The 13,285-nt window shown below is 51.5% G+C and overlaps 1 protein-coding gene across 1 annotated transcript in view; it reads right to left on the reverse strand.

Annotated features, from left to right (window-relative positions):
* LOC142316972 (uncharacterized) overlaps positions 1-13,285 on the reverse strand; it is a 47,606-nt gene that overhangs the window by 24,850 nt on the left and 9,471 nt on the right. The window contains exon 2 of the mRNA XM_075352805.1: positions 3,654-3,935. Coding sequence (XP_075208920.1) covers positions 3,654-3,670 — 17 coding nt within the window. The 5' untranslated portion in view covers positions 3,671-3,935. The remainder of the gene's footprint in view (positions 1-3,653; positions 3,936-13,285) is intronic.

A 13,285-nucleotide genomic window follows, 5' to 3' on the forward strand; every position in this document is an offset into this window, starting at 1 on the left:
TCAGCACTCAGGATTGATCTTTTAAGGGGTGAGGTTACAACTCAATATACCCCTGTTAATCATTATGGGTGTCTGTGCCTAGGCGGTTAAGAATACTCAATATGTTAGCTAGTGTTTGATTTCTTGAATAGGGTTTTTTACATCTTGTTCATATTAGTGGTCAATTGTGACTTTTGCTTGTATCAATCTAACTATTGTCATGTAACTGCCCGATTCTGGGTGGTTTTCATATCCATCTTAAAGTGATCATCCATCAGCTGATCATTATATCTTGACACACTTAGGCCTTGGGCGCACTAGACGGAATTTCCCGCGGATTTGCTGCATGTTTCGCTGCAGAAAATGTTCATAACATCTTTGCAGTGATTCACCAGCAAATCGTATGGGAAAAAAAAAAATGCTGTGCGCACTATGCGGATTTTGACAGCTGCATGTTTTGCTGCGGGATTTCTGCAGCAAACACAATTGCATGTCAATTATTTTCCGCAGGTAGCTGCGGGACTGGCTACCGGAGGAATCTCCAGTAATACCAGTTCTGGCCGCGGTTACCTGTACTGAACTCCGGAGCCCTCACCTGAGCTCCGGAGTGCAGCGTAGACTAAACTGCGAGTGCCGAGTGATTGTTTACCCGGCGACTGTAGTTTAGTTCAGGCTGGGCTGATCTCCGGAGCTCAGGTGACAGCTGTAGAGAGGCCGGGCTGCACTCTGGAGCTGTCACCTGAGCTCTGGAGATCAGCCCGGACTGAACTAAACGGCAATCGCCGGGGAATCAATCACTCGGCGCTCGCAGTTTAGTCTAGGCTGCAAGCACCGGGGACTCAATCACTCGGCAGTCGCAGTTTAGTCTAGGGTGCACTCCGGAGCTCAGATGGAAGCTCCGGAGTTCAGTGCAGGTAACCGCGGCCAGGCATGGTATTAGGCTGGCTTCACACTTGCGATTAACTTGCACGAGTGCAATGCGAGCAATTCTCGCATTGCACTCGGACCCATGTCAATCAATGAGGAAGCTCCCATCTGCTATTTTTCTCAGTTGTCCTGCTGAATCGCTACTAAACATGGAAGCCGGATAGTTGGACACATTTCCGTGTGTATAGCGGGCTGTCCTATTTGGTCAAAACCAGACAAAAACGTATACGTTTTGGAACGATGAAGTGCAGATATGTTAACACAAGTCTGAGCGTTTTTATAACAAAATACAAAAGTTGTGGCAGAATCGCGCCAATAACACGTGCACAGTTTTGCGCAAATCAGATTGTTGCAAAAAAATAAATCTGATTTGCGCAAAATTGTGCACGTGGAAAGAAAAACGCACGTGTTATTGGTGCAATTTTGCCACAATTTGTGTATTTTGTTATAAAAACGCTCAGACTTGAGCTAAAACGTATGTGCACTTGATCGTTCAAAACCTGTATACGTTTTTTGTTAGTTTTTCACCAGAAATGAGCCGATCGTGCTCAAAACCGTGTAAGCGTTTGTGTGGTCAAAACCGTATGTATGTTGTTATTTCATCAATTTGTGTGTTTGTTGCAAAAACAATTGTGGCAAAATTGCACCAATAACACTTACTTTTTTACCAAGTTTTGCACAATTCATATTTTTTTGCAACAAACGCACAGATTGACTAAACACAGCGTCAGAATCCATACGGCTTTAACCATGCAAATCCTTACACGGTTTGTACATGACCGGCTGACATTTTTGGTCTCAACTGGACAAAAACGCATATGGTTTTTGATCAAGCGACTGCGCGTACGGATTACCACATGTCTGCGCAATCTCACTGCAAAAACTGAAAAGGACAGAAAGACTGCGCCAAAAGCATGACGGAGCCTGAGCGATTTCATACACTAACATGATGTGGAAATACACAGAGCAATCCCATCCCCCACCACAGTCTCACAGCCAAGATAAGAGCCTGGCACAGGTCACTGAGAGGACATCAGATAATACCGCACTATACACCTTGTGCAGAATTATTAGGCAAGTTGTATTTTAGAGGATTTTTTTTATTATTGATGAACACCTATGTTCTCAATCGGCCCAAAAAGACTTATAAATATCAAAGCTTAATATTTTTGGCAGTTGGAGGGGTTTTAGATTTGGCTATCTTAGAAGGATCTGTTTGTGCAGGTAACTATTACTGTGCAGAATTATTAGGCAACTTAATAAAAACCAAATCTATTCCCATCTCACTTGTTTATTTTCACCAGGTAAACCAATATAACTGCACAAAATATAGAAATAAACATTTCTGACATGCAAAAACAAAACCCCAAAAAATGTGTCCAATATAGCCCCCTTTCTCTCTGATGACACTCAGCAGCCGACCATCCATAGATTCTGTCATTGCTTGATCTGTTTGCGGTCCACATTGTGTGCAGCAGCCACCACAGCCTCCAGACACTGCTCCCAGAGGTGCACTGTTTTCCCTCCCTGTAGACCTCACATTTTATGAGGGACCACAGGTTCTCTATGGGGTTCAGATCAGAGGAACAAGGGGGCCATGTCATTATTTTTTCATCTTTTAGACCTTTACTGCCCAGCCACGCATTGCAGTAGTTGGATGCATGTGATGGAGCATTGTCCTGCATGAAAATCATGTTTTTCTTGAACGATACCAACTTCTTGCTGTACCACTGCTTGAACAAGTTGTCTTCCAGAAACTGGCAGTAGGTCTGGGAGTTGAGCTTCACTCCATCCTTAACCCGAAAAGGTCCCACAAGTTGATCTTTGATGATACCAGCCCATACCAGTGCCCACCTCCACCTTGCTGGCGTCTGAGTCGGAGTGGAGCTCTCTGCCCTTTACTGATCCAGCCTCTGGCCCATCCATCTGCCCATCAAGTCACTCTCATTTCATCAGTCCATAAAACCTGTGAAGAATCAGTCTTCAGACATTTCATGGCCCAGTCTTGACATTTTATCTTATGTGTCTTGTCCAGAGGTGGTGGTTTTTCAGCCTTCCTTACCTTGGCCTGTCCCTGAGTATGGCACACCTTGTGCTTTTTGATACTCCAGTAACGTTGCAGCTCTGAAATATGGCCAAACTGGTGGCAAATGGCATCTTGGCAGCTTCACGCTTGATTTTCCTCAATTCATGGGCAGTTATTTTGAGCCTTTTTTGCCCAACACGCTTCTTGCGACCCTGTTGCCATGAAACACTTGATTGTTCGGTGATCACACTTCAAAAGTTTGGCAATTTCAAGACTGCTGCGTCCCTCTGCAAGACAGCTCACGATTTTGGACTTTTCAGAGCCCGTCAAATCTCTCTTCTGACCCATTTTGTCAAAGGAAAGGAAGTTGCCTAATAATTAAGCCCCCCTTATATAGGGTGTTGATGTCATTACACCGCACCCCTCCTCATTACAGAGAGGCACATCACCTGATTTACTTCATTGGTAGTTGGCTCTCAAGAATATACAGCTTGGAGTAGGACGACGTGTATAAAAACTATCATGGGATCAAAATATTCATTTGCCTAATAATTCTGCACACACTATAGTTACACTGCCCATCCTCCACAAGCTATATACAATAAGCTATACCCCATCCACCTGGATCACCCATGGTCTGAGTGTACCCCAGTACTCCCTGCAGATTCACATTCCCCTCACACTCACTGTCCCTCCTCTACCAATACCCTGGTGCACTTACTTTCCATTAGACTCCATTGCTGTAATCGGCGTATGTCGCAGCTTCTCCGTGTGGGAACACGGCCCTGTGCGAGCTCCTGTGTGGTTGGGGTAGATCGCAGGCTTTTCCTGGGGAAACGTGTCCAAGCTTCAGTGTAATCAGAGAAGGACGCAGCGTCTCCTGGATGAACAGCTCTCTCCACAAGATCCTTTACAGAATCACATTTCCTTCTCAGTCGCCTCCTTTTAAAACTTCTGCGTCTTCAGTGATTGGTTCAGTTAAATCATCGCAGGGACGTGGCTTCTGCAGAAGAAAAAAAATCTTCCTATTGTAAGATTCAGTGGATCAATATCGCCATCTAGTGACAACTTCGCTGGACAAGTTATGCATGCAAAGCCTATCTTCACTCATTATAATGATGCATTCAATTATATTGTGAATATTCCTGCGCACATGCCCGGACTCGCTCAAACAGGTCTATCAGGGGATGTCAGCAGTAGTGATGAGCAGTCCGGCTGTTTTTGGTGATCTGGTTCCTATGGCTCCTCCCGACCACCGGAGCTGCCGCCCGACCACCGTGCGGAGCTGCCGCCCAACCACCGTGCGGAGCTGCCGCCCAACCACCGTGCGGAGCTGCCGCCCAACCAACGTGCGGAGCTGCCGCCCAACCACCGTGCGGAGCTGCCGCCCAACCACCGTGCGGAGCTGCCGCCCAATCTACGCCCAATCTACACCCCACCTACTGTCTCCTCCCCAAATCCTATAGAATGTAATCCCGCAAGGGTAGGGCCCTCTTCCCTCTGTACTAGTCTGTCTACTGTAACTTGTGTATGTATTCTGCATGTAACCCCCTTCTCATGTACAGCACCATGGAATCAATGGTGCTCTATAAATAAATAAAGAGAATTTTGTTTACTTACCGTAAATGCTTTTTCTTATAGTTCCGTATTGGGAGACCCAGACAATGGGTGTATAGTTTCTGCCTCCGGAGGACACACAAAGTACTACACTCAAAAGTGTAGCTCCTCCCTCTGAGCTTATACACCCCCTGGAGAACCAGATCTAGCCAGTTTAGTGCAAAAGCTGAAGGAGAATAGCCACCCACAAGTAAAAACAGAGCAAGAACTGGAACAACCGGAGACTCTGTCCACAACAACAGCCGTTGATAACACGCGGAACAAGAAACTGCCAACAGGCAACAGGGATGGAGCTGGGTCTCCCAATACGGAACTATAAGAAAAAGAATTTACGGTAAGTAAACAAAATTCTCTTTTTCTTTATCGTTCCTTATGGGAGACCCAGACAATGGGACGTCTCAAAGCAGTCCATGGGTGGGAATAAACATAAAAACTAAGAAGTAGGCGGAGCCTAACTTCACAAATGGGCGACAGCCGCCTGAAGGATGCGTCTGCCCAAGCTCGCATCTGCCGAAGCATGAGCATGCACTTGGTAGTGCTTCGAGAAGGTATGCAGGCTAGTCCAAGTGGCAGCCTGACAGACTTGCTGAGCCGTAGCCTGGTGCCTGAAAGCCCAAGAGTCACAGACAGCTCTGGTCGAGTGTGCCTTGATCCCCGGCGGGGGAGGCACCTGAGAACACTGGTAGGCATCCGAATTGGTCGACCTAATACAACGGGCTAAGGTCGGCTTAGAAGCAGAGAGGCCCTTACGCCGACCTGTGGTTAGCACAAAAAGAGAGGTGCACCGCCTAAGAGCAGCGGTGCGAGACACAGAGCCGGAGAGCACGCACCAGATCCAGAGTATGCAACGCTTTTTCAAAGCGATGAACAGGAGCCGGACAAAAGGAAGGTAGGGTAATGTCCTGGTTAAGATGGAAAGGAGAGACCACCTTAGGAAGAAAGTCCGGAGTCGGACGGAGAACCACCTTGTCTTGATGAAAAAAAAACAAAAAAGGTGACTCCGAAGAGAGCGCAGCCAAATCAGAGACTCTCCTGAGGGAAGTTATGGCCACTAGAAAGACCACTTTCTGTGAAAGACGAAACAAAGAAACCTCCCTAAGAGGCTCAAAGGGGGGTTTCTGCAAAACCGTGAGAACCAAATTGAGTTCCCAGGGATCCAAGGGCCGCCGGTAAGGTGGAATGATGTGAGACGCGCCCTGCAAGAAGGTGCGGACCTGAGCCAGCCGGGCGATACGCCGCTGGAACAGCACTGACAGAGCCGAGACTTGTCCCTTGAGAGAGTTGAGGGACAGTCCCAGCTGCAGACCGGACTGTAGAAAGGACAGAAGGGTCGGCAAGGAAAAAGGCCAAGGAGGATGGCCGGAAGAGCGACACCAGGACAGGAAAATTTTCCAAGTCCTGTGATAGATCCTGGCAGAGGAAGACTTACGGGCCAGAGTCATAGTGGAGATGACTTCAGGAGGAATACCAGAAGCCGTCAAGATCCAGGACTCAAGAGCCACGCCGTCAATCTGAGAGCCGCAGAATTCTGGCGGAAAAACGGACCTTGTGAGAGAAGGTCTGGACGGTCCGGAAGATGCCACGGCACCTCTACGGACAGATGGAGCAGGTCTGGGTACCAAGCTCGCCTGGGCCAGTCCGGAGCAATGAGGATGACTCGACGGCCCTCCATTCTGATCTTGCGCAGAACTCTGGGCAAGAGAGCTAGAGGGGGAAAACACGTAGGACAGACGAAACTGGGACCAGTCTTGAACCAGAGCGTCCGCGGCGAATGCCTGAGGATCGTGGGAGCGAGCCACATAAACCGGAACCTTGTTGTGACGGGATGCCATTAGGTCCACGTCCGGAGTGCCCCACTTGCGGCAGATTGACTGAAACACGGCCGGATGCAGGGACCACTCGCCACTGTCCACGGTTTGACGGCTGAGATAATCTGCCTCCCAGTTTTCCACGCCTGGGATGTGGACTGCGGATATGGTGGACTTGGAGTCCTCCGCCCATTGAAGGATGCGTTGTACCTCCAACATTGTCAGGCGGCTGCGTGTCCCGCCTTGGTGATTGATGTAGGCAACCGCTGTCGCGTTGTCTGACTGGACTCGGATGTGCTTGCCCGCCAATAGGTGGTGAAAAGCTAGGAGAGCCAGAAGCACGGCTCTGGTTTCCAGCACATTGATCGAGAGGGCTGACTCGGCCGGAGTCCAAGTGCCCTGTGCTCGGTGGTGGAGACATACTGCTCCCCAGCCGGATAGACTGGCATCCGTGGTGAGGATCACCCAGGACGGGGCCAGGAAGGAGCGCCCCTGAGACAGAGAGAGGGGCCGAAGCCACCACTGAAGAGAGCTCCTGGTCTGTGGCGACAGAGCCACTAACCTGTGCAAGGAGGAAGGCCGCTTGTCCCAACAGCGGAGAATGTCCAGCTGCAGTGGACGCAGATGGAACTGGGCAAAGGGAACAGCCTCCATTGACGCCACCATCTGACCCAGCACCTGCATTAGGTGCCTGATGGAGTGACGGCGAGACCTCAGCAAGGAGCGCACCGCCAGTTGGAGGGACTGCTGTTTGATTAAGGGCAACTTCACAAGTGCCGGCAGAGTCTCGAACTGCATCCCTAGGTACGTGAGCATCTGGGTCGGAGTCAGAGTGGATTTGGGCAGATTGACAAGCCACCCGAATTGGGCTAGAGTGGCGAGAGTGAGCGAGACACTCCGCTGACAGTCTGCGCTGGATGAAGCCTTGACTAGAAGGTCGTCCAGGTAAGGAATCACTGCCAACCCTTGGAGGTGCAGAACCGCAACCACTGCTGCCATGACCTTGGTGAATACCCGAGGGGCCGTGGCTAACCCGAAGGGAAGAGCCACGAATTGGAAATGTTCCTCTCCGATTGCAAAACGTAGCCAACGCTGGTGTGAAACTGCAATTGGCACATGCAGATAGGCATCTCTGATGTCGATGGATGCCAGGAAATCCCCTTGGGTCATTGAGGCAATGACTGACCGCAGAGACTCCATGCGAAAATGCCGCACCTGAACATGCTTGTTGAGAAGCTTGAGATCCAGGATGGGCCGGAAGGAACCGTCCTTTTTGGGGACTAGGAAGAGATTTGAGTAGAAACCTCTGAACCGTTCCCGGGCGGGAACCGGTACAATTACTCCATTGGCCTGCGAGGATGCCATGGCCTGAGAGAAGACGGCGGCCTTGGAGCAGGGGGGAGTTGACAGAAAAAAATCTGTCTGGCGGGCTGGAAGAGAATTCTATCCTGCAGCCGTGGGAGATGATATCCCACACCCACTGATCGGAGACGTGTTGAAACCACGCGTCGCCAAAGTGGGAGAGCCTGCCACCGACTAAGGACGTTGCTGGCGCGGACAGATAGTCAAGAGGAGGCTGCCTTAGTGGCAGCAGCTCCTGCGGTCTTCTGTGGACGCGCTTTTGTGCGCCAGTTGGATTTTTGGTCCTTGGCTGAGTTAGTGGACGAGGCCGAGGGCTTAGAGGACGACCAGTTGGAGGAACGAAAGGAACGAAACCTCGACTGATTCCTACCCTGGACAGGTTTCCTGGTTTTGGTTTGTGGCATGGAAGTACTCTTCCCGCCAGTAGCTTCCTTAATAATTTCATCCAGCTGTTCACCGAACAGCCGGGACCCAGCAAAAGGGAGTCCAGCAAGGTACTTCTTTGAAGAAGCATCTGCCTTCCACTCTCGAAGCCACAAGATCCTGCGGATAGCGAGGGAATTAGCCGAAGCCACCGCAGTGCGGTGAGAAGCCTCCAGCATGGCAGACATGGCATAGGATGAAAAAGCTGAAGCTTGGGAAGTTAAGGTAACCATTTCGGGCATAGATTCCCTGGCGAGGGAATGCATCTCCTCTAGAGAAGCAGAGATGGCTTTGAGAGCCCACACTGCTGCAAAAGTCGGGGAGAACGAGGCCCCTGCCGCCTCATATACAGATTTGGCCAGAAGGTCAACCTGGCGGTCAGTGGAATCCTTAAGAGAGGTGCCATCAGCCACTGATACAACGGTCCGGGCTGAGAGTCTAGACACCGGGGGGTCTACCTTTGGTGAATGAGCCCACTCCTTGACCACCTCAGGTGGAAAGGGAAAACGGTCATCAGAACCACGCTTTGGGAAGCGTTTGTCAGGACAGGCCCTAGGATTGGTCACAGCGGCCTGAAAACTGGAGTGGTTAAAGAACACACTCTTTGTCCTCTTAGGCAAGGTAAACTGGTGCTTTTCTGCCAGAGAGGGTTGTTCCTCTGATACTGGCGGATTGAGATCCAGTACAGAATTAATGGACGCAATCAAATCACTAACATCTGAGTCACTTTTGGACAGATCAATGGGGCACATGGAGTTATCCTCCGAGCCCCCTGTAAAGGCATCCTCCTCGTCCTGCGTCTCCTCTTAGGAGGACGGGGTCTGGGACCAGATGATGAATCCTCTGTGAGCTCCGGTCCTGAGAGAACCCTAGCAGCAGAGGCACCCTGTGAAGGGGCTGATGCATGTTCAGCAAAGTCCTGGACAGCTGTCCCATGGAGTCGGCAAAAGACTGGGAGATAGACCTAGATAAGGATTCTACCCAAGGCGGGGGTTCAGCCACAGGAGCCGGAGCAGCCTGAGAGACCCCTGGGGGTGCGATTCCAGGCTGAGGCATTGTCAGGTTAGAGCAGGCATCACAATGTGGATATGTGCTCGGTTCAGGCAGTAGGAGCTTACAAGCAGTGCATACAGCTTTGGAGCCTTACTCCTCGTGTGAGACATGCTGCTGGAGTGGGGGCTCTGCCAGAATGACCCCCAGAGAGTATATACAGAGGTCCACAACCAGAGGTTGTGGCTTACCAAACCGCTGGAGCGGTGTTGTGTGCCCTCCAGATCCCGAAGCCCGGATCCCCAAGCACCTCAGCAGGGATGCTGCAGACCAGTGCTGATCGCAGGGAAAACGCTGAGAAAATGGCCGCCGGAGCGAAGAGAGGGGGCGGGACTTACTCTGGGAGCGGGATCTGGAGGGCCATAGAGACTTACAGGGGAGGAGACATATACTCAGTGAGGAGTGTCCCTCCCCTGTGCAGAACGTCCGCTGGGCGGAGCTGCGCTGTCCCTCTGCATGAATGACATGCGAGGGCAGTGAAACCGAAACTAGGCCTCCGGCGAAGCCGGGGCCTAAATTTGAGCGGTGCGGCCGGCGCGCAGGCATCATCGGCGCGGTTCTCAGGCGACAGCCAGAGAACCCGCCGGAAATGTCACAAAACTCACTCAGCACACTCTCCCACAACAATAAAGTACAGGGACCCCCAATATATAACAGTCTCAGGTACTTAGCTTGCTGAGACGCAGGGTTCCAAGTCCCTGGGGATGAGTGCTCCGGTCCAGCAGGATCCTGAAGGGCTGCGAATGGAGACCGGTCTCCTGCCAAGCATGGAGAACCATGCTGGCTCCCACTTCAAGCCAGAGCCCAGGAGGGATGGTGAAGGAGCACGGCATGTAAGGCTCCAGCCTTGGAATCAACCTTAACAGCACCGCCGACACAGTGGGGTGAGAAGGGACATGCCGGGGGTCCAGACTTGGACCCGCTTTTCTTCAAACTCTTTCCAAAAATCAGATGACAATGCATGTGTGGATGTATGTCCTCCTGAACACAAAGCGATAAACTGGCTAGATCTGGTTCTCCAGGGGGTGTATAAGCTCAGAGGGAGGAGCTACACTTTTGAGTGTAGTACTTTGTGTGTCCTCCGGAGGCAGAAGCTATACACCCATTGTCTGGGTCTCCCATAGGAACGATAAAGAAAGAAGGGAATTTTGTTTACTTACCGTAAATTCCTTTTCTTCTAGCTCCAATTGGGAGACCCAGACAATTGGGTGTATAGCTTCTGCCTCCGGAGGCCACACAAAGTATTACACTTAAAAGTGTAAAGCCCCTCCCCTTCTGCCTATACACCCCCCGTGCATCACGGGCTCCTCAGTTTTGGTGCAAAAGCAAGAAGGAGGAAAAGTTATAAATTGGTTTAAAGTAAATTCAATCCGAAGGAATTTCGGAGAACTGAAACCATTCAACATGAACAACATGTGTACACAAAGAACAACAGCCCGAAGGGAACAGGGGCGGGTGCTGGGTCTCCCAATTGGAGCTAGAAGAAAAGGAATTTACGGTAAGTAAACAAAATTCCCTTCTTCTTTGTCGCTCCATTGGGAGACCCAGACAATTGGGACGTCCAAAAGCAGTCCCTGGGTGGGTAAAATAATACCTCGTAATAGAGCCGTAAAACGGCTCTTTCCTACAGGTGGGCAACCGCCGCCTGAAGGACCTGCCTACCTAGGCTGGCATCCGCCGAAGCATAGGTATGCACCTGATAATGTTTCGTGAAAGTGTGCAGGCTCGACCAGGTAGCCGCCTGACACACCTGCTGAGCCGTAGCCTGGTGCCGCAAAGCCCAGGACGCACCCACGGCTCTGGTAGAATGGGCTTTCAGCCCTGAGGGAACCGGAAGCCCAGAAGATCGGTAAGCTTCGAGAATTGGTTCCTTGATCCACCGAGCCAGGGTTGATTTGGAAGCTTGTGACCCTTTACGCTGGCCAGCGACAAGGACAAAGAGTGCATCCGAGCGGCGCAGGGGCGCCGTACGAGAAATGTAGAGTCTGAGTGCTCTCACCAGATCTAACAAGTGCAAATCCTTTTCACACTGGTGAACTGGATGAGGACAAAAAGAGGGTAAGGAGATATCCTGATTGAGATGAAAGGGGGATACCACCTTAGGGAGAAATTCCGGAACCGGACGCAGAACCACCTTGTCCTGGTGAAACACCAGGAAAGGGGCTTTGCATGACAGCGCCGCTAGCTCAGACACTCTCCGAAGTGATGTGACTGCTACTAGGAAAACCACTTTCTGCGAAAGGCGTGAGAGAGAAATATCCTTCATTGGCTCGAAAGGTGGTTTCTGAAGAGCCATCAGCACCCTGTTCAGATCCCAGGGTTCTAACGGCCGCTTGTAAGGAGGGACTATGTGACAAACCCCCTGCAGGAACGTGCGTACCTGTGGAAGTCTGGCCAGGCGCTTCTGAAAAAACACAGAGAGCGCTGAGACTTGTCCCTTAAGAGAGCCGAGCGACAACCCTTTTTCCAATCCGGATTGAAGGAAGGAAAGAAAAGTGGTCAAGGCAAATGGCCAGGGAGAAAAACCCTGATCAGAGCACCAAGATAGGAATATCCTCCACGTCCTGTGGTAGATCTTGGCGGACGTTGGTTTCCTAGCCTGTCTCATAGTGGCAATGACCTCTTGAGATAGCCCTGAAGACGCTAGGATCCAGGACTCAATGGCCACACAGTCAGGTTGAGAGCCGCAGAATTCAGATGGAAAAACGAACCTTGAGACAGCAAGTCTGGTCGGTCTGGTAGTGCCCACAGTTGGCCCACCGTGAGATGCCACAGATCCGGGTACCACGACCTCCTCGGCCAGTCTGGAGCGACGAGGATGGCGTGGCGGCAGTCGGACCTGATCTTGCGTAACACTCTGGGCAACAGTGCCAGAGGAGGAAACACATAAGGGAGTTGAAACTGCGACCAATCCTGAACTAAGGCGTCTGCCGCCAGAGCTCTGTGATCTTGAGACCGTGCCATGAATGTTGGGACCTTGTTGTTGTGCCGGGACGCCATTAGGTCGACGTCCGGCATCCCCCAGCGGCAACAGATCTCCTGAAACACGTCCGGGTGAAGGGACCATTCCCCTGCGTCCATGCCCTGGCGACTGAGAAAGTCTGCTTCCCAGTTTTCTACGCCCGGGATGTGAACTGCGGATATGGTGGAGGCCGTGGCTTCCACCCACATCAGAATCCGCCGGACTTCCTGGAAGGCTTGCCGACTGCGTGTTCCCCCTTGGTGGTTGATGTATGCCACCGCTGTGGAGTTGTCCGACTGAATTCGGATCTGCTTGCCTTCCAGCCACGGCTGGAACGCCTTTAGGGCAAGATACACTGCCCTTATCTCCAGAACATTGATCTGAAGGGAGGACTCTGTCGGAGTCCAGGTTCCCTGAGCTCTGTGGTGGAGAAAGACCGCTCCCCACCCTGACAGGCTCGCGTCCGTCGTGACCACAGCCCATGATGGGGGAAGGAAGGATTTCCCCTTCGACAGAGAAGTGGGGAGAAGCCACCACTGAAGGGAAGCCTTGGCTGCCCGTGAAAGGGAGACGTTCCTGTCGAGGGACGTCGACTTCCTGTCCCATTTGCGGAGAATGTCCCATTGAAGTGGACGCAGATGAAACTGCGCAAAAGGAACTGCCTCCATTGCTGCTACCATCTTCCCTAGGAAGTGCATGAGGCGCCTCAGGGGGTGTGACTGGCCTTGAAGGAGAGATTGCACCCCTGCCTGTAGTGAACGCTGTTTGTCCAGCGGAAGCTTCACTATCGCTGAGAGAGTATGAAACTCCATGCCAAGATATGTCAGTGATTGGGCCGGTGTCAGATTTGACTTTGGAAAATTGATGATCCACCCGAAACTCTGGAGAGTCTCCAGAGCAATGTTCAGGCTGTGTTGGCATGCCACTTGAGAGGGTGCCTTGACCAGCAGATCGTCTAAGTAAGGGATCACCGAGTGTCCCTGAGAGTGTAGGACTGCTACCACTGCTGCCATGACCTTGGTGAAGACCCGTGGGGCTGTCGCCAGGCCGAAAGGCAGTGCCACGAACTGAAGGTGTTCGTCCCCTATGGCGAAACGCAGGAAGCGCTGATGCTCTAGTGCAATCGGTACG

Source organism: Anomaloglossus baeobatrachus, chromosome 6, assembly GCF_048569485.1.
Source record: "Anomaloglossus baeobatrachus isolate aAnoBae1 chromosome 6, aAnoBae1.hap1, whole genome shotgun sequence".
NCBI classification, from domain to species: Eukaryota; Metazoa; Chordata; class Amphibia; order Anura; family Aromobatidae; genus Anomaloglossus; species Anomaloglossus baeobatrachus.